This window comes from Alligator mississippiensis, chromosome 10 (genome assembly GCF_030867095.1).
Source record: "Alligator mississippiensis isolate rAllMis1 chromosome 10, rAllMis1, whole genome shotgun sequence".
In the NCBI taxonomy this organism is placed as follows: Eukaryota; Metazoa; Chordata; order Crocodylia; family Alligatoridae; genus Alligator; species Alligator mississippiensis.
Window position 1 is genome coordinate 69,885,717 of NC_081833.1, and position 20,928 is coordinate 69,906,644.

The 20,928-nt window shown below is 39.1% G+C and overlaps 1 protein-coding gene across 2 annotated transcripts in view; it reads right to left on the reverse strand.

The window, feature by feature from the left end:
• Nucleotides 1-898: 898 nt before the first annotated feature.
• CMC2 (C-X9-C motif containing 2) overlaps nucleotides 899-20,928 on the reverse strand; it is a 33,539-nt gene continuing 13,509 nt past the window's right edge. The window contains exons 2-4 of one of the 2 annotated variants that reach the window (XM_014609247.3): nucleotides 17,751-17,889; nucleotides 6,283-6,354; nucleotides 899-1,331 (exon numbers count right to left, since the gene is read on the reverse strand). In XM_014609247.3, the coding sequence (XP_014464733.1) occupies nucleotides 1,257-1,331; nucleotides 6,283-6,354; nucleotides 17,751-17,831 (228 nt within the window). In that variant the 5' untranslated portion in view covers nucleotides 17,832-17,889 and the 3' untranslated portion in view covers nucleotides 899-1,256. The remainder of the gene's footprint in view (nucleotides 1,332-6,282; nucleotides 6,355-17,750; nucleotides 17,890-20,928) is intronic. The other variant, XM_059713896.1, reaches the window with a different exon arrangement.

Consider the following 20,928-nt stretch of genomic DNA (forward strand, 5'->3'; position numbering starts at 1 on the left):
ATTTTCAAGTTGGGCACACAACTATAGACTCAAGAACTGATTTACAGTTATGCATTGTGTGTACATGTGTATACAGTTACCCAAACTGCCCAAAAAAAAGAAGAGTACATCTGTTGGATTTCAGGCAGACTTTTCCTGAAAAGAGCTTCATAGGATTATACAGTTTAGGCACAAACCAGAACCAATTCAAGCAAATCCAGGTCCTCATGTTACAGCTCTGCCATCCCAGACAAAGATGCTTAGTCAAATGTGGTGGAGCAACTTGGGGAAGAGCAGGCAGGGAATGTGTCCAACAAGTAACATTTCTATTGCAATGGTGCTGCAGTATATGTTGCATCATTTCTCCTGTATGCTCTTGTGCCTAAAAGCTACAGCTAGGGTGAGCTCAGTTATACTGAGGATGGTTAAAAATATTTTAAGTTCCCAGCACAATAGTGCTCAGCCAAGTCAAAGCACCATGGATGAAGCTTTTCTTTTAAACGGGAAAGGGAACGAATAACTTTTGTGTTATTAATTATTGATCCTGAATGCTCAGGTCAGCACAAAGCAACTCAGTCTACAACTAGCATGAGAAGCATCTCTGATAACTTACTACATGTCCTAACTGAAGCAAGCTACACTGCACAAAAGCACTCTTCATACCAACAGAGCCCGTGGGGTGTTAGTGAGTAGCAGCTTGTGCTCTGAAAATTCACACCTGTATTAACTCCACAATAGCTTGCTCATATAGACATGCCCTCACTTTTCAAGCTGTTCTTGGCAGGATTGGACACCTGTCCAGAGAACCTTGAAACTACAAAATTACAACTACTTTTTCCTGCTGGAGGGTTGAGGAAAAAAAAAGAAGTAGAACATATACAGTGTATTGAATGACAACAAGACAGAGATAAGCCCCAGATAGAAAGATTTTGGAGACACTTTATTTGCCTTAAATATCCCAGGTTATTGCTCAGCCTGCTGTCACAGTGTCCGACAACAGAATACACACTTATTTTGCAGCAACCTTGGTTTCCTTTTAAATCATGACACATTTATTTATACTACAAACATCAGAAATGTTAATTGCATTGTACTAAATCTCTTACTAAACAATTAGTATCTTGAAAGTGGGAAGTGTAAACTTCAGCAATTTTTTTTATTATAAACATTAGCAGTTGAATAAATAGCTTTCTATATCCAAGTGCCTAGAAAATAAAACACTCCTTCAGCTTTCAGCCGTTTCTGTACAATGTATAGTTGTCCAGCTACCATACAGTTCAACTCTCAGTCCGTCTCTGTCTCTGTCGCATTACTTCAGCATGTGCCTTGCTCTTGGCTCTGTTTGCTTCATACTGCAAGACAGACAGGGAAATAAAATGTCATTACACTTAAAATGCAGAGTGGGTTTATCACTCAAGAAGGGAATCAATGTCTTTGCTTGACAGACGTTATATTTGCAGTGACAAAAGAACCTTCTCTTTTTGTTTTATCATCTCAATATACTTTGAAATTAACATTTGTTTCATAATAAAAAGGCTATTTTTGCAGGCTGGCATGAATGTTGAGACTTAACAACAACATAATTGTAGAGAGACTTGAGGATATGAGGCTCCTGGAGAAAGCTAACTACCCAGTCATCTTGCATACAATAAATAAAGTTGTAATTGGTTCACATCTCCTTAAAACACACAGATGGTTCATCTGTGTAACATCTGAGCCCAGTTCCAGAGCACTGGGCCAGTCTAATTTAAATGGTCAATCTAGGATGGCATATATCTGGATCACAAAGCTGTCCTCTTCATAACCTATAGTTTATATCCCTCAATCCCTCAGTGGGTTAATTGCTTTGTGTATATCTACTGACCTATTTAATCTACCTTTGCCTGTCTCATCAGTGCCTCCCTCCCACTATCCCCCATTTTTAAATTCCCTTTTACTGAGAACACCTGCTTTCTGCAACCCCATTCTCAGCATCTAACAAGGTAGCCTGTCACATACAAAAGCTACGTCTCTCTGAACCAGTCAGTCCCTAAAGTGCCACCCTGCCCTGCCTTCTTAATGAAACTTATGTACATTTCTGGTTCATGTAGATTGATCTCCCATCTGAAAAAGGAACATGAAAGAACAAAGCTGTTGCATTTTGCTATAGACATTCATAGCTTATAAGTGTGCCATTAGTGGCTCATGGGCTGAGCAATCCCTCAGCTCATTCTGAAAGTTAAAGGCGAGCCACCTTCCTCCCAAGATGGGCCTTATTATAACAGAATCTCATCAACCTGACAGTAAAAACCTTGTGTTTAGCCTACAATGACCCTGCCAGAAGCCTCACCTAGGGAATTGCCCACGGTCTGGACAGAGCCAGAAATCACCTCTATACAGTTGTGCAATCTGGAATACATATACAAAAGGCACACTCAACCCAGATACAGAGGCTGTCCAGAACAGGAAGTCTTAAAGACTAACTCCAAAGTGGACAAGGCATAGTAAAAATCAGGTAACAATTTATGTTAATACACAACTGCATCCTCAAGTTTGTTGCATTCCAGGGCTCATTCACATTTTAAGTGAACCCCATGCACAGCTACTCACACAACACTCCTAGAATACCCTGTACCCCAGAAGAGAAAGGCTGTCCCAAATTAAAGAATTGGGGATGGAAGACTCAAGCACTGATTTATGGGAAAGAAATTAGAACTGAAGTGTGATGTAGCAAAGTCATAAGGCCACCCATGGTAGCTACGAGGATTCAAAAAACACGAACACAGCACTTTTGGGGGAGAATGTTTAGGGTGACTAGAGGAGCACAACAGAATCAAAATTATGACTGGAAATCTTGAGCTGAACAAAGACAAATGTCTTCAAAGCAGGAAGTTACCTAACAGGAGACAGACTGCTGGGCAATGCCTGCCAAGGAGACGGTCAAAATTCTTGCCCATGAGACATTCAAAACTAGACCAGACAATGGCCTTAAAGGTGCACTTCTGGCTACAATCCTGCATGAGCACAAGTCTGGACTAGATGACCTAATAGCTCTCTTCTACCTCTGCTTTTTATCAATGGACCCAAGCCATTTCTTTTTTTATTAAGGGTTTTGTGGGTTGACGGGGGAAAAGAGGGAAACACTAATCGTTTGAATGACTGCTTGCTCTCACAAGCTTTTCTAACATCCAAACAATTAGTTTGCAGCTACAGAAGCTTACAGATATTTACATATTTCCAATATATTTTTAAAATTGGATCAACAGGAGTGCAAATTAGCCTAAACTTTACTTTTTAGCTCCTCTATACCATGAAGATTATACAGTAGAAATCACTACACAGATCATCTAAGTCTACAGTTATCTTGTCAGGCAGACTTCAAAACATTTTTGTTTAGTTAACAATGTGTAAAGATCTTACCTTGGGGCCCCATATTCTGAACTGTGCATCTCTCTCAGCTCCGGCTAGGCTTGATATTAGTACTTTTCCTAACATTAAATCCTTTTGAGATCTAAAGAAATTTAAGTCAAGGTACACTTTGCCCTAGATTTCAAATGAAAGTAACTCTTGACCTGAAGGAAAGCACGTGCATGTGATTTAATCACACACCAAAGTATCAAGGGCAAAAAATGTGTAGTTCTCTCTGGATGCTGTCCTAAGAAGGATTCTCCCAGAACCTAGCTTCAGAGCTAATGCTACACTACCTCTTACTACAAAAATGTTTAGCTTCCCAAAAACAGGACTGATTGAAGTGGTTAAAGCAAAGTGCATTTATATCTACAAAATGTCAGACTGATGCTATCTGAAAGACTATTACATGCAAGTGGTATTTGAGCAGATAAATCCCACTTTACACATGATTTCCCCTTATACAAGATGTACTTTCCCTCTTCTATAAAATGTGAGGGGGTCTGAAGGGACACAGCTTCCTAAGTGAAGGAAGACCAGTACCAGATAAGTTACATTTTGAAAAGCCAATGGCAAGTTATTAACTAGGATACAGTTGAAAGCTCTTTTGAAAAATTAACTGAGGCCTACTTCAGCAGATCTCTGTTCAAATTTTATATGAGATTACTATAACCAGCTATGGTGAATCCACACCTCACTTGAAATCAACTGAACCTCTGTACTTTTCCCATATTGCAGAATATTATGGCAAATACTTTATTCAGTGTTGGCTTTTTACATAGCACACTGCCTATATTTGGTTGCCTGCCACTTTGTATTTGTATTTTTGCTTAAAAAGCAAAACCTGATGAAAGGTTACATTTTCCCCTATTAGTATAGGCTTCTGATTCACACACTTTCTGGAGCAAAAATTGTTTGCTTTGGACATTATTGCGATGACAGAGTACAAGTTAAAGTGAGAAAGAAGTCAATAGCAGAATTCATAAATAGTTTGAGCGCCAAAAAGCCCACAAAACCACAACCGCCAGATTTCAATAATATGGAACAAAAAAGAAAACCATCTCTGGTATAGTCTTTAGAGTCTGCTGCTTCAAGCCAGCTGGTTTTCTATGCCCTCCTGCTGTCCATTTATATTCACCACCTGAAACTGTAGCACATACTCTGTTTAGAAAAAATATGTTAAAATTGTTACCCAACTACTCCAGTAAGCCTTTGGTCCTTCCAGGGACTTTACAGTGATGCCTTTATATCACTGTAGTCATAGTTTGAAGAAGTAGATATCACACAAACTTCCAGGAAATGCAATATGTGAATATTCCAATGAAAGAAAAATAATCATAACTATACAGGAAGGCGATCAGCATACCATTTTCAAAGATTTTTACATTCAACATTTAACCCCTCCCCTCCCCTCCGCCCTCTCCCATTTTTTCAAGCTGTAGTATAAAGCTATTTGAGTCAAAGCTGATGAAGTGCAACTTGACTGATAATGAAAAGCAAACATTATTTGTCCAGCATTAGGAATTCAGAGTCTTATTTTCAGATTCTGACTGCCAATTTGGCATCTGCAACTCTGTGCGCAATACTCCATGTAAACAGACACTATCACTCCACACAAATGCTGCATGCATCAATTGTATCACATGAATGACAATTACAGGCTTACAGATCAGTTTATAGCCCATTTGACAATTTGCCCCATATCTTCAATCTTCTAATTGTTTAATTTACCATTTTCTTGCATCTGCAGTGCAATGCTGCAAATAAACAGAGACCTTAGCAGGAACATTATACCTAGAGGATCATCTTAGAGTCCACTTCAGCAACTCACTGAAGAGTTTCACTGCAGTTAGGGAGACTTCTCACATTAAGTGCTATTCCAACAGAACTAAACCACTGCCATTTATGTTAGGCAATGTACAAACATTGTGGTCCTATGAAAAAGGGAAGATGCATTTACTCCAATTTTTTTTTTAAAAAACAACAGTGGAATATGAATTTGTTACTGCGAGTTCAAAATTGTATTTTGCATTTGATTTTGTTAGTACTACTGTGCAAGGAAACAGATTTTTAGATACCTGTCTACTTTTGGGTTCACAGGAAATCTTTGGCCAATGTTTAAAAACCAACACGCACAAGGAGTGGAATGGCACTGCTTCTTATTAACATATCACGCCAAGTAGTCTTTGTCTACATGGCGTGCACTCAGGCTATATTAACATTTCTGCTGAAGAGGGACCAAAAGAACGCAAAACACTTAAGCAACAGCAAGATTGCCAATCAATACTAAAAGACCAGGGGGACTATACAGAAAAGAAAGAAATACTTCTGTATTTTTGATTCAGAGATGTTTCTGAGCAATTCCTTTATGCTACACCCAAGTGAAAGGTGGTAAAAAAGACAGATCGTTCCCTTGTTTTGTACAAGATGTTCTAAAAATGTATTTTCTAGTTTTGACAAGTGCTTTAACTGGATCTCTCTAAAAAAGTATCAAAGCAAGGCCACTTACGGAGCAACAAGATCAGCACAGGCAGACACCGAAGACCTTAAAGAGCTACGCTGACTTCAGCAAGTTTCTTTGGGGCTCAGGGACCTGCCTACAATTATCCATTTCCAGGACCTGGCCCGTACAATTAATTACCAGAACAAGGCTGCCAGAGAGGCCTCTACTCTACCTTACCTACACAGCTGGGTCTCAACCGTCTCTCTCACTATGCACACCTACAACAGGCCTCTCTCACAAGGAATGTAGGCTTGAGTCTCACCCATGTCCAATTCAGGATGGAAGCAACATTACAAGCTAATTATATGTTTTTATTGCACTACACTAAAGAATCTGTACTGTCACTACTCACTCTAATATAACCTTAGAAAACTTCAACTTTTTGAGACTTGCCTTTTAAATTAACAACTTACCTCTTTCTTTAAACATTTCCGCATATCCTGGTCAATGTCATTGCAATGGCCAAAAAATTTCAGAAAGTTGTGCTAGGAATGTAGAGGAAGGGAGAGAAAAACAATTTACCATCATTTAAAAGTTTGTTTACAAAGCATTCATTTATTAGAAATGATTCCTGTTTTCTAATATATTCTAATCTTCCTTCCCTTTCTCCTCTCCCCACCTTAAAAAAAAATTATGCTGAAAAATCAGAAAGCCAAAGCTACTTCTTCAGATGTTTTGCTGCCCATTCAACTGCTTTTAACTTTGCTGGAGATGAAGGTGTTGAACAGTAGAATCAGACTTTAGATATGCAAACTGCAGACAGACCCAAACTTAAGAGCTCACACATTTATTAACCTGGGGGCCAATCCTACAATACTGACATACACAAACAGTACATCTATCTTCAGTGGAGCGGCTCACGTGGGTAAGGTAACTCCTCTGATTCCGAGACTCCAGAGAGGCCTGCACCATCCTGGAGGTGATGTGCTCAAATCTCCAGGACAGCAGCAGTTTGTACTTACCTTTCTTCAACACAGACATGGCACTACAATTTCAGACCAAACTGCATGCACCTCCAAGTGGCACAAAGAACGCACTTGGTGTCCAAAATGTGTGAAGTGGCTATATTGACAGATTGGTATTACACAGATTAAGACAGCCCAAATCAGGGAGTACAGAATCCCTGACTACAGTTTAGGTCAGCCCTAATTTTTCAAGTCCTGGACTTGGTGAATCAGATGAATCTGCTCTGGTCAGTAGATAAGGACATGAGAAGTGCTATACTGGGTCAGCCCAATGATCCATCTAGGCCAGTATTCTGCAGTGAACACACCAATGCAAATAATTCATTTAGCTTCTCTGCTATGTTGAGGTAAAGCTTTCCCATTCCAATTCCAATTTTCAACATATATTATGTTTTATTGTTTTCAATATATCAGGTTGATCGTTCATTTTACAAAAAGTAGTTTTGAGTGAAGAACTCTAAGCTATTGAAAACTCTCTTATTTCTACTTTCATCAGAGGCAAACTTATTTATGCTCGTCTACCATATAAGCAGACGCATGGATTTATACAAATAAGGGCTGGAAGCATCTTTAGGCAAGAGAGAATTTGGGCCAATAGAACATTTTTATGGCACAGTTACAAACTCCTGAAAATAGGACTGGCTTAATGAAGATGCTGACAGATACTTAACCGTAGTGGTCCTATTATTAGCTTGTTTATAACTTTACTTTATAAAGGGTATCAGATGACAACACACACTGCAGCAACTGCATGCAATAAGCGGTCACTCTCCCCAGTTGTACGCTATGCAAGCCAGTCTTGTTTGAAAACATTTCCATTTTAGCTAGCAGTCATTTCTTAATATAATAGCAGCCTCCTCTACTTGCATATTAATTTTGGTGTGAACTCCCACCCCAGCCCTACTCCGTTCTTCCAAAAATGCACTAAAAATGAGCTGCAGCAAGCTAGCTCTCTCCTCAACCTGAATAGAACAGATATTCATGCAGAGCATTTAAAATGCTGTCATTCACTGACACTGTCTACCTAAAGGCAATTCTTATATAGTTCACAGTGTTTCTAGATAAGAAACTCACTTGAAAGTCAGACAGAGTTAATTCACTAGAACTGGAAGGGTACCATTCAAGGGAACAAAAATGCTTGCAGATTCGGTAAATATGTGGTTAGTTGCGCTGCAATACACTGGTCATTCATGCTGTTACAGGATTAAATTAATTAGGAATCACAAAAATATCATTAGTCAAGCCTGACTCCTCTCAAATAGTTTAAGAAAACATTGGCTATAGACTTCTCTACAAAAGAGGGGGGAACAAAAAAACCCCAAACAAACATCCAGAAAAATCAATCATGCATTGCAGCTGCAGGTATAATATCCCTGAATCGGATCCCCAAAGTTTGTATAAGGCTAAATATTACAATCTGCCTGACTTGTAAAATTTAACAACAGCAAGCACCATGAATGGACAAACATTTAACATATAAACTGAGCATGTAAGGATGCAAGTTTTCTTTGTACAGGAGTGCAGTATTAAAGCACTAGAGACATTTAACAGACTAAAAATTAGATGTCAGGTGATGCAAGTATAGCAACATACTTTAATTTATTGGTGTCTGGTTAGATTTAGTTAGAGGACAACAACCAAGTTATACAGTATGTAAATATAGTCATACTATGTCATAGGAGGCCAAACGTCTTAACCCTTCTAGCCACAATAATATGATTGTGGCTAAGAGCTGCAGAACACAATAGATTTAAGATGTGCATCCCACACAGGATGCCAGCTCAAATAATTTGTCATTAAATTACTTTTTTCAGCAGCCAAATTTAAATTGCTCAGGAACAGCACAAGGCTTGTGAACCCTGGTTTGGCCACCCGTGCTGTCTGTACACACAATTAGCAGGTTAGAATGCTATGGATTACCTTGCATAGGCTTTGGCCTTGCTGAATTAACAATTTCAACAAATAAAGACCAACAAAAACAACAATCTCCTACTACTTGTTTTTTTTTTATTATTATTTAAAGCATTGCATGTCTAGAATCAGTGTTTATCATTTTTTTTCTGCTGTAGGAACACCCAAACTATTTTTAATCAAATAGCACGGAAACACTTCTGTGCAGACACAAGTAGACAGATTCAACAACTTCTATTCTAGGAAATCTGCCGATTTAGTAATAAAGTGTTATCTTTTGCAGTTACTACATTTAAGGTGGTATGAAACAGGAAAAACTTCATTAAAAAAAATTATGGATTGGATGAGCTGACTTCTGCAGTGTACTGCAATACATGTCAAGTGTCCACACTAGTTAAAAATTTTAGCAAAGATATAATATGAAAATATATGTATACTTTCCATATAAACAGTCTTGAATCAAGGTAATCCCAGAATAAAAATCAATGGATTATGCCACCTCAGTGTGTATTATTATTTTTGCACCTTGTACGAGATGAATAAGTGCCTTGCAACAGAAATAAAACATGATCTGTCCCAAGGACCTTACAGATTAATTTCAGATGCAAAGATCAGAGTCACAAGGCAGTAGGGGAAGACATCAATAAAACCGTGTAGTTGTACTTGCCCAAGGCCAACATATGACGGAATACCAAAGATTTTAATATATTCTTATAAAAATAACGTTTATTATTTATATAAGCAAATAAAAGGGTTTCCTGTTTGTTTGTTTGTTTGTTTGTTTGCGTGCTTCCTTCTTTTTGGCACCATAGAAGGAGTGGGCCTTCAGAAGACATTTTCAAGAAGTGCAAATAGTGAGGTTTTGTGGACTAACTCAGGAAGTTGATTCTCTATTTATGGAGAAGAAAGTACAGGGAAGAAAGAACAGAGAAAGTTATATGACAAAAAAGGCAGGGAAGCTGGCGATACTTGCAGGGTGGTAGAGCTGACATAGCAACATGTAAACACTCTATTAGCTGAATCAGGCATTTATTTATGTAAAAGGCAAGAGCCAGATGAAAGAAAGGGAGTGGATTCAGAAAGAAAGGGAACACCAAAGAATCAGAGAGGAAGAAACCCAGACTAGCAAAATGTAATTCAAGGGAGAGAATAAATACAAAACCAAAAGGAGTTTGGAGGCTATGAATATTATCAGCCCTTGACTAGGAGCAGAAAGAAAGAAGAAAAAAAAAAGTGAATCAGGAAAGGAATGGCCATAAATTGTCTCTAAGCACACTCTCCAAGACCCACTTCCTGTGCTTTCAGAGCCATCTCTCCTACGTCTGGCTTTAGAGGTCTGTACAAAAAAATACTGATAGGGAGCTAAGCATTAGGAGGAAGTTACACCCATGTGCTTCCGCAGACTGCAATGACAGAGGATGAGAACCTGTCGGGGGTGCCGCAACACTGCTGCTGTGAGGTGAAATTGCCCTATGCACCTTGGTTTTCAAGAGACACCTTGGAGCCCAACCGAAAGGACTTGCAGCAGTGGTGGCATGTCTGACTGCATTACGTTATACAGGCAGGCACACTGCTTCTGCTACAGTTCCTTCTCAGTGGGGCTCCATGTGCTCCCTGAAAACCCAGGCACGCAAGGCAATTACATCCCAAAGTGGCAGCAGCTTGGAGGGACATGCCACTGCCACCACGTAGAACTGCCCCACACATCTCTATTGTCAAGAGGCACACTGGAGCTGAACTGGAAAGAGCTGAAACGGTGCACTTGCCTGTGTAACATAATGCTGGCAAGCGTGCTTTTCTCAATTCAACTCTGCCATGCCTCCTGAAAAGAGGCATGTGGGACAGTTCCCATCACTTCGCAGGCCTCTGTTTCCAGATGTTATGCAGGGTCAGACCGGCAAGGGCTGCAACAAGAGTGAATGCTCCCACCACAGCTGCTTCCCAACCTAGTTCTGCGGGATGTACATGGTGCAGATCCACCTAGCCACAGCGGCAGTGACAATGGGGTAAGTACAATACAAGGAAGAAATCAATTACAAACTAGATCATTAACGCTGTGATTATGATTATCTTATACTATTCATATTAGTGTCTTAAGCGGGGTGCCACATAATATTGACAAGTTGTGGAGGAGTTTGAGGGGTGCCTTCAGTCTAAAGAGGTTGAGAACCACTGAACTGGTAAAAGGAAGTAATTGGATAAACAAGCATTGTTTTGTATGACTCCCCAGCAAGACGAGCAACACCCAATGTATGCGTCTTACACAGATTTATTTGTTTGCACTGTACCTTCAGTAGTCAGATAAATACAGTATTATTTTTTCTAACTTACATAAGATGCATAAAAATGATCCTTATTGCTGGCAGCAAGCACAAAAGAAGGTAATTTTTTCACCCTGCTTCCAAAGGGGATCAGATTTACTCATCTACTAAGACCGATAATAGGACGTGACCTGGTGATTTCCAATTCTGTGTAGAGTTTCAGCTTCATGGAAAGACTGTTTATACATAAATATTAATTCAGAGTGAAGGAATAGTTGCAATATAGCCAGAAAGACAGAGAAGCAGATACAGCTGCATATGAGTATCATCAAAATAAAACTAATTATTTGCCTTCTGTTGCATAATTAGAAGGTAAAGAGATAAAAGCATTTTTCACAGGGTGGGAAAGAAAGCAACCCATCCAGTCTCATGATATTATGCCTGCTACTTATGACAAATTTTTCTTCTAAGCAGCATCTTCCATGTAATTTCATTTGGATTTTAGGCAAACAGTAATGAATCTTACTTGAGACTTATCAGCATACTAACCGCAAAAGCAGTTTGCAAAACAGCAGAGGAAAGTGACAAACATGAAAGAACAACATAAAAAGACCTGATAAAATGGAAAAAACACCTCATAAGACAAATTATTTCAGCAACTTGGAGCCAATCATTTGTAGAAAGGTAAAGGAATTTAGAATGCTTCCGGTTAGCCCAAAAGGATCAGATAAGAACTAGGACAACAAATCACTTTTAGCTAGCAAGGTTAAAGTAAATTTGAATTCATTCATTGTTCTAGATGTGAAGAAGGACTGAAGTGAATCCAAAATCCTGTCTTTATTATAGAGTTAAAAGAACCAAGTTTCTGTTATCAAATAAAGGGAAAGTAGCAAACAAGTGATGTAGCCGAGAACCAGAGTATTTTTTCTTCTGAAGTAATGTTTTTTTCTTCTGAAGTTATTTTAAAGGTACTCTCTCCCGCACTCTTTCCACAATGAAAAATAGCTTTTGTATCTATTTAAAATTATTTTAAAAACAAAACTAAGCAAAAACCACCTGAAAGGAATTTGCCTCTCTGGATGACCTCAGATGGCTCTGAATCAAACTTTCATATGATCATCATTGGTACACCACCAAATATTATATTGACTCTGGAAAATGATTACATTTGCATCAGCTTTCTTAAAGCAGTCCTTTGAGAAGTTTTGGTGTTCACTTTCTAAATGAAGCCAACAGATGAGAAGTTGAGCAAGAGCTCCTGCATTTGTGCTTCTTGAAAGTAACATAAATAAATAAATAAATTAGCAGATAGATGGTTAGCAGTGGCCACTGGAAAGGTAAAATTAAATTTCCAAACTGCAAATGAATTTTTTTTTACTAACTTTAATCTGGTTTCAGAACCCCTGGTAACTACAGTACTACATCAGCTCTTTGTGACTCAATTTATGGAAAAATACTTTCCCAGATGGGTATTAATCTTATAATAATGAAATGTTTGTAAAGCCACATGTTTTATAGATGGCAACTTCAAGAAAGAGCAACCTTCTTAAAAGCTCTCACTGAAAATCTCTCTTTCAAAAGTTTCTAAGATAACATGACACAAAGTAGCAGTCGTAACAACTTATGTTCAGAGGAAAGACTTCATACTGGGGAGTAGGTTGTAGCCGTGCTGGTCTAAGGACATAGGCAGACAAGGTTCCTTGAGTGAATCTGATATCTTTTATTAGACCAACGCAAATGGTTGGAGAATAGTTATTAAGCAAGCTTTCGGGTTCAAAAACCCTTCGTCAGGCTAAGGAAGTTTCAGCAGTTGGTGTGTGCTCTTCTTGGATGGAATGAAAAGTAAAGAAGCCAGCAGCTGGGCTGGTACCCATACAAGACAGGTAGTCAGTGAAAAAAAAGTCAGTGAAAAAAAAGGTAGTCATACTGGGGACACATTTCAGATTAGGAACAAAATTAAACTGAGCCATGTGAAGACACTCACGTTGCCACATCCATGCCAAGTTAATACTCTTAGTCTCTGAATTTGCAAATGCCAATTTCAGTCACATCCAGGCGTTCCCCACCCTTCCATTTGTGACAATTCAGGAAATATCTTCCAGAGATATCAGCAATTCGCTCCATGCCTAAGTAGGGAGTGAGTGAAATCTTAATATTTAAAATCCAGACATTTCAATAGGTTCTTCTGAAAGTTTAAATTAAAAAATAGTGTTTCTTTATGATCAGCTCTCACAGAAACTTACTTTTCATAGAAGAAATGTGAGAGGGAATGTGACTATCCCCTTCTGAACAAAAAAGCACCACGCTGAAAGAACTAACTTAGGTCTCTCTTCACCTAACAAGAGGTTGACTTCTGGCCAAAAGAAGAAAAAAAAATTGAGAAAAATATAATCCTTTGCATTAATTTACTACTGCTATTACTACTCATTTTGAAACATATTGGCAATGGACCGCTTGAGGTCAGTGTTACCAAATTTGAGAATAGTATCTTTCAGTTCTACTCCTCCTTAAAACTCCTGGGTAGTCTGATTCAGGTAGGCCAATACAGTTATTATACAGTAACATTTACAAAATCATAAGGAATTACTGCTTTATCTGCTTTCCAACGGTGAAAGATACATGACAGGACTCCCTAGCCAGGACTCAATAACCAACCAAGTAAGCTATATTCCACAAGGCAGCAGAAGTTTAAGGGCAAAGAAATGTCCTTCCCGCCTTCCCTGACCTAAACACATTTTCAGTAATTATAAAGCTATTATAAAAAGGCTAAACACCATTAGCATTCTAAAGAAGATGTATATATTTTCCTTTTTGGCTGAACATAAGCAGCTATCCTGCTACTGGCAACCCTCTTCAATGTCACCAGAGTCCAATGGGAGGAAAACTTACCAAGCTTGTTTTAGTTTTTGGGCAACTGATTAAAATCCAGCTTGTTTTAATAAATTTGGACAAGGAAAATAACATGTCCTGCAACTTCACAGACTACCTAGGATGTTTCAGCTGCATACATGAATAGGTCCGTGGACTTCAGGGGAAACCAGAGCTAAGGCAGACACCCTATTCCAAATAAAGAGCCTGAAGTTGTTCTAGGCAACGGTTCCTTATTTAAAGTCAGAGATTAGGGAGTGCAGAGGGACAAACAGCTGGGAGAGCCTGTGCTTTGTGGCAGAAGTAAATTAACAGATTAAAATGCATTAAGACTTTAAACTGGTGGGCACAGACCTAAACAAAATGAAGTCTGGGCAAAGAATAACAGTGATCTGTATAAACAGCAAACAAACAAACTTACAGAAATGAATACAGCACATCCTTTAATATTACAAGTTACCCCATAGAGAGAGATTTTAGAAAAAATGGTGAATCAAAACCAGGTCTCCTGCTATTTTAGTTAGCAAAAATAGAGGTTGGGCCACATAACGAATAGCTTCCACTGTGCTGTTCAGTCATTCACATGGGTATAACACAGGGGTGGGCAATTATTTTGGCTGGAGGGCCGCTTAATGAGTTTTGGTGAGCTGTCGAAGGCTGCAAAGGTAGTCCTGCTTTCTGGTCGCTATCTTGGGACAAGAAGTCCCACCCTCTGCCTCCTGACCCTTGCTGCTGGAAGTCCCTCCCCTTGCCCCCCCAAAATTATCCTTTTGGGAGGGGAGGGCTGCCACCATGGAACTACAAAAAGGCCAAATCACACACTAAATCCCCACTCCCCCCAACCTCCCTCACACCCACACCATGCCCATCTGAGCTCCATACTCCCACCGTGCCCCTCAGCATGGGCTCTGCGCTGCCACCAGCCCAAGCCCCACACTCTATACTTCTGCCCAGCTGTAGCTCCCCTGCACCCACCCCCACCACCACCGCTTCCCTACCTGGTGCCCGAAGCAAGTGGGATCCCAGGGAAGTTGAGCAGGTGTCTCAGCAGCTGCAGCAGCCTTGCCCAGAAACTGCATGCTGGCTGGGGTTAGACTCTTCCACCCATTAGGGTGGGAGCGAGGTGCGTGGGATGGGTTGGGTACAATTAGTTGGCAGGCGCCCACAGGCCAGATGAAAGTGCCTGGCAGGCCAGATCTGGCCCACGGGCTGTATTTTGCCTGCCTCTGGTATAACAGTAGCCATAACAGCAAAAAGTTCATTGATCAAATCCTAATTCATAGCTGGGCACAATGGACACTTATGCATTAATACAAGATTAAGTGGTCACAGGGTAAATTTTATAAACTGGTCAAAAAAATTCAAGTTCTAATTTTCACAATTCAGATCCATATAGTCCTCACAATGTAATTTACTTTTGACTTAAATAGTTGGTAAACATAAAACCATAGCACTCTCAAAAGGCAGAATTCTGCTGTCTCATTCATGGTGTACAATACCCTATTAGGCCGCCAGTTCTACTGAAAAGAACAGAAATACTTTTGGAAGAAGTACATATGGTCAATCAGACTCTACAAAGGAGGAGATTGTGCATTATCATCTCAATCTATACAGCCATATTTGCCCCCCCCACTTTGGCAAATCCCATTCATTTTTTTGGAAAATTCCCATGTCAGTTTTTCATCATCTGTGTGTGTGTGTGTGATGTGTACAGGAAATAAATAATAAGAACTATTGTACAAAACTAAAGAGAAAGTCGACCAGAATGACCCACAACGCTACTAGGACTTATATTAGCCAATAGGCACTGCTTACCAAAAATAAGACCAGAGGCCTACCTGGAAAAGCTCTTGATCCTTCACTTAACCAGATACTGGGGATGAAGAAAAGCCATGGATGACTGCATCCAACCTATACATCTCTTCATCATTCCTACAACTAACTTATTTTCTGGATGGAATCTCACTATTTCGTTATTATTATGATTATTCATTTAAGTAAAAATATGCATTAAATCCTTAAATACTGGGGCTCTTCCTGAGGACTTGTGCCTTTTACTGTGTTGGAAACAAAGAAAAATTAGAAGCTTGTTTCCTCTCTCAAAAAAAAAAAAATCTATAAATTATAACAGAATTATAAATTATATCTGAAACTTGGCAAGGATTTTAGCTCCTTAATTTTAACTGTCACCACTGTCGTAATGATTTTATGGCACCAAACACCTTCTAAAAAGAGTTCCACTGACTTCTACTGAGACTGCACTAAGCATCAGAACTGATAGCCTAAAGGACAGAAAGATCCAACGTGATTGTCAAATCGTTTGAGTATTTCATTCATGGCTATAGTTTCATGATACCACTTTGTAGAAGTGGTCCTCAACCATGTAAGTGCAGTGGAAATACATGAGTACTTGAAGTCTCTTATGCCTCTTCACACCATTTTAATTCAAGTAATGATGAGCAAACAGGTTTTGCAGGGCATAAGCAATACAATGGGCTCATGATGTGTGGATGTACACACAGCAACATTGCTAATGATCTTCTGGCTTAAACTGGCAACTCTATGCTTAGCATGCTTTGAGAAGATTTGCAAATTACAGACATGTTTAAAAGCTTTTATTTCCGTTGGTTTAACAATCTGCTTGAAAATCAGACCCACCTAATTCTAGGTGGTGCAGCCTTTTTAAGTAAAACATCTACAGACTACAAATGTTGTTTGTTTAGTAAATCTGTTTACTTTCCATATTCAACACCATTTTTTCTTATTTTATACAGTTTCACAATTTCCTTTCAGGTTTTTCCTTTTTTTTCTTCCCTAAAGCCATTTTAATAGCCTACTGGGAATATTAAAGGCAAGGAGATGAATGCATTTATTAGTTTCAGTAAATTCCATGCAAAAATTTAAATATCATCATGTCTGAACAATCTAAAATAAAGGTATTTGAGATGTGCAATAGGGCAAACCACTATTCTGTTCATTAACCCTCAATACTTAAATAATTTATTCTTTGTTCCAGAGAAAACAATTAAAATTAAATGGACTTTTTATGCACCGATATAAAAATGATTCTACAAAGAACACTAATGTGGAATAAATTACCTAATCAGAAAAAAGGTAGCAATGATATAACATACAGTAGAAGGATTATTTAGGGTTTTAATGCAGAGGACAACCTTTTGAGAATTAAGATTTACTGCAGAGCCAATAAAAATAAAGAGCTTTTTCAAGTGGGCAATATCAAATTACCACCTACTTGAAGCAATGAAGAACCCCCAAGGCACTTGAAGGTACTTTGATATTTTTACATCTTTTGGTGGTGCTGATTAACACCTATTAAAATACAGACTTCAAATAACAGAACTCATTGAGAACCCAACAACCGTTTAAACTGTTCAACTCTGCACAAAAAGCATCATGCACATGTGCACTGTCTGGCACTGCATGTTCTGATCCTTTTCTATGCACCTGGAGTACCTACTTATGAGCAGGCTGAAGCATCTGCCCTTTGGACAGCAGGGATATGGAAATGTGGTGAATATATGAAGAAGAAAGAACTAGCAAGAAGGAGGGGGCTTGATAAAGGGGAAGACCACACTGAAAGATACAGAAGGCATTTCAATTTTACATTTAGCTCCAAATTTTGTCATGACTTAATATGGGAAGTTTTACAGCATGCTTAATTTACTAATGAAATCACCGACAGTTCTGCATACAGCAGGGTCTGCTAACTCCACTCACTCTCGAGCACTATCTGTATTCCAGGGCTGATTCACCTGACGGAGATCTCTCACTCTATGATCACATAATATTCCTGCTAATTCATCTGACACTCATTTCCCCAACCCACCCACTCATATCATTTTTCAGAACTCTTACCTCTTTGTGACACTTTCTGAGCAGACTGATAATGAGGTTACATTCTTCCGTGTGCTTATGAGGAGACAAGTCTGGATGCATCTTGAGTTAAGGGTAATTTGTGTAGCTCAAGCACATAAAAATGTGAGGAACTTTCTACCTGCCAATATTAAAATATGAAATTGCATTTTAGAGTCTACCATAGTGCCACCTAGGAGATACTTGTGCTTTACTGTCTGAATAGTAGTAATTGTCACCAAACCTGGAGTATAGCCCAATCTATTTTAATTTATGTTAAACAACCACATAAAAAATTAGTAATTAAAAATGAAAACCCAACATATGGCTTTCTTTTTCTGTCCTATAACTACAGATTGCTTACATGCTTAAGCACTTTGATGGGTCATAGCCATATTTTTTTTTTATATCTATAAAAATTGAAAAATTATTATATATATGGCTATGATCCACCAAAGTCACACACACACCCCACTACTTCCCCTTCTTTTCTAACCTTATCTTGAAAAATTTTGCAATGCTATGACATTTTTCTTTACGCTTTTAAGTATCTTCCTCCTTGATGCTTGAGTTCTCTTCCTCCTCCACTGTCTAGCTTGATAATAAATGGAAAGAATTAAAATTAGGGCTTTGTTTTTTTAACCCAAGAAGAGTACTTTTTTCACTCTACCTCTGTTTGCCATATGGGTACAAGAGTGTCACCTAGTACTCTGGTGTCTCCCACTACTCCAGACCATTGGCTGCTCTGTTTGTTTGTGTGTGTGTGTGTGTGTGTGTGTGTATAAAACACATCTAATCCACTGGGAATGCTATGAAAATAGCATTGTCCCTAAGCCCTGCTCAGAATTTGAGTTATGAAACAGTTCCGGCTCTAACAGGAACCACAAAGAAAATCTTCATGCAATGCTTTTTCAGTTTACCCCAAGGGCCTGACAAAACCCAGAAAAGCAGAAAAGTGAAGGCTGTGTAGTCATTCTTAATAATCACTGCTTTATCTGGCTCTTTTGGGTGCATGTAGTATCTCTAATCCAATTCACTATAGCTAGGAATATTGGAGCCCATTAATAATAGTTTCATTATTAATGATGATTTCCCCGACTTATGCAAGTTTGCTAGATTCTCCGTAATACCTTTTACCTAGCTGAATATAAATTATATCAGTGTCTCTTTCTTAGTTTCTTAAATCCTTAAAAGGTGGGGGGGAGGGAGGCTTAAAGGAAACTTGCAAAGCAATAACCAAATCTAATTAAAATACATAGAGACTACAATTACAATTAATACACTAGACATGTTTTTAAATATGTAAAGATACCCCATCACCAACTCATGAAGCAGATAAGAACAGGAAAAATAATTGGGTCTGGTGAGGAAACAATTAAAAAAAGAACAGAGGCCTGTAAAAGGTTAATTTTACTCCAACTAATGCATTAAAGAAAACAGCTTTTAGAAGTTTAGGAGTGTACCTTAAGAACACTTTGGAACTGTCTACTTGCAAATTTTCTCCATCTTAATCTGACTCATTAGGTTAAACCTCCCACTAAGAACTACAATGCAGTATGATTAAAATGGAAGTTCTCATCAAGAGACACCCACTCCATTCCCTGAATGATAATGATAAAGTGGCAGGTATTTCATAAAAGCTCCTTTGGGAAATGCAATTATTTGTATTTAGTAAATATTTACTTAGCTCTAGGCCAAATATATCAAATGTTGGCAGTTTTCCTTTAGCACACCAGAGCTACACTACAGGGGGAGAGGGACCATTATCTAAGAAAAATACTTTTTTTGTACAGTCATTTATGGTTTTTCCATTGTTTCAGGTATCTGCTACAGAATAAAATTACTATTTTTGACATATGCAAAAACCCTAGAGTCTCTTTCCCTTTAACTCCAAAGTGAATGAAGCCTATGATACTGGCTCATGTGTAAGCAGTGCCAACACTACACCATCTATTTCATTTGGAAGTGCTCAGTGCACCTAGTTAGTGTTGTTGGCAAAGGATTATGGATTTTTTTTTACCTTGTCTTACTTCTGCAGAGAAATTACACCCTGGGACACCAGAATCTTTCAGAGTTAAACAAACGTGATAGGAAAAGTGTATGTTAGGTAAAGGGCTAGAAGCATTGACTAGTATACAGTTGACTAAATATCAATACTGTCTCAGAGATTAAAGATGCTGGAACCCTCCTAGAGGAAAAGAATTGTTAAAAGAAATAAAAAACACTGCAAGAAAGAGGATGGTGGGGGAGGGAGAAATGCAAGGTAATAAATTGGACAGGATTAAGCAGAGCTGTAAAAAATTTAAGAAGTAGAAACAAAATGTGAGAAACAAATTAACTGTGACGAGATCAGTCCAGCACCTCTTACAATCATTATATAAGCCAGGAGCAGGCAAAATACAGCCTGCAGGCTGGATCTGGCCCACCAGGGACGCACTTTCATCCGTCTCACAGCTGCCCACCAACTATTTATACCTTGCCCAGCCTGCATGCCTCACTCCCACCCTCATGGGCAGAAGTGCCCAGCCCAGTCAGCACGCAGCTTCTAGGTGGAGCTGCTGTTGCCAGTGCTGCAGCCGCCAAGGGACCTACCACCAAAGGATGTGGACAAGTTGGAGAGAGTCCAGCCGAGGGCAACAAAAATGGTTTCAGGGGCTGGGACACACGACTTCTGTGGAGAGACTGAGAAAACTGGGCTTATTTAGTCTAGAGAAGAGAAGACTGAGAGGGGATTTAACAGCAGCCTTCAACTACCTAAAGGGTGGTTTGAAAGAGAATGAAGCTAGACTGTTCTTGGTCGTGGCAGATGACAAAACAAGGAGCAATGTCTCAAGTTGCAGCAAAGGAAGTTGAGGTTAGATATTAGGAAGAACCGCCTCACTAGGAGAGCAGTGAAGCACTGTAACAGGTTACCCAGAGAGGTGGTGGAAGCTCCATCCTTGAAGGTTTTTAAGACCTGGTTACACAAAGCCTTGGCTGGGATGATCTAGTTGGGGATGGTCCTGGTTTGAGCAGGGGGCTGGACTAGATGTGACCTCCTGAGGTCCTTCCAACCCTCATCTTCTGTGATTCTAAGTCTCACCATTCATACTACCCTTTTAGTTCCAATGACTACCTACAGCAGATTACTAATGTAGACTATGTTTTACGCAGCCACCACTACCTTAAAAAGAACTGTCCG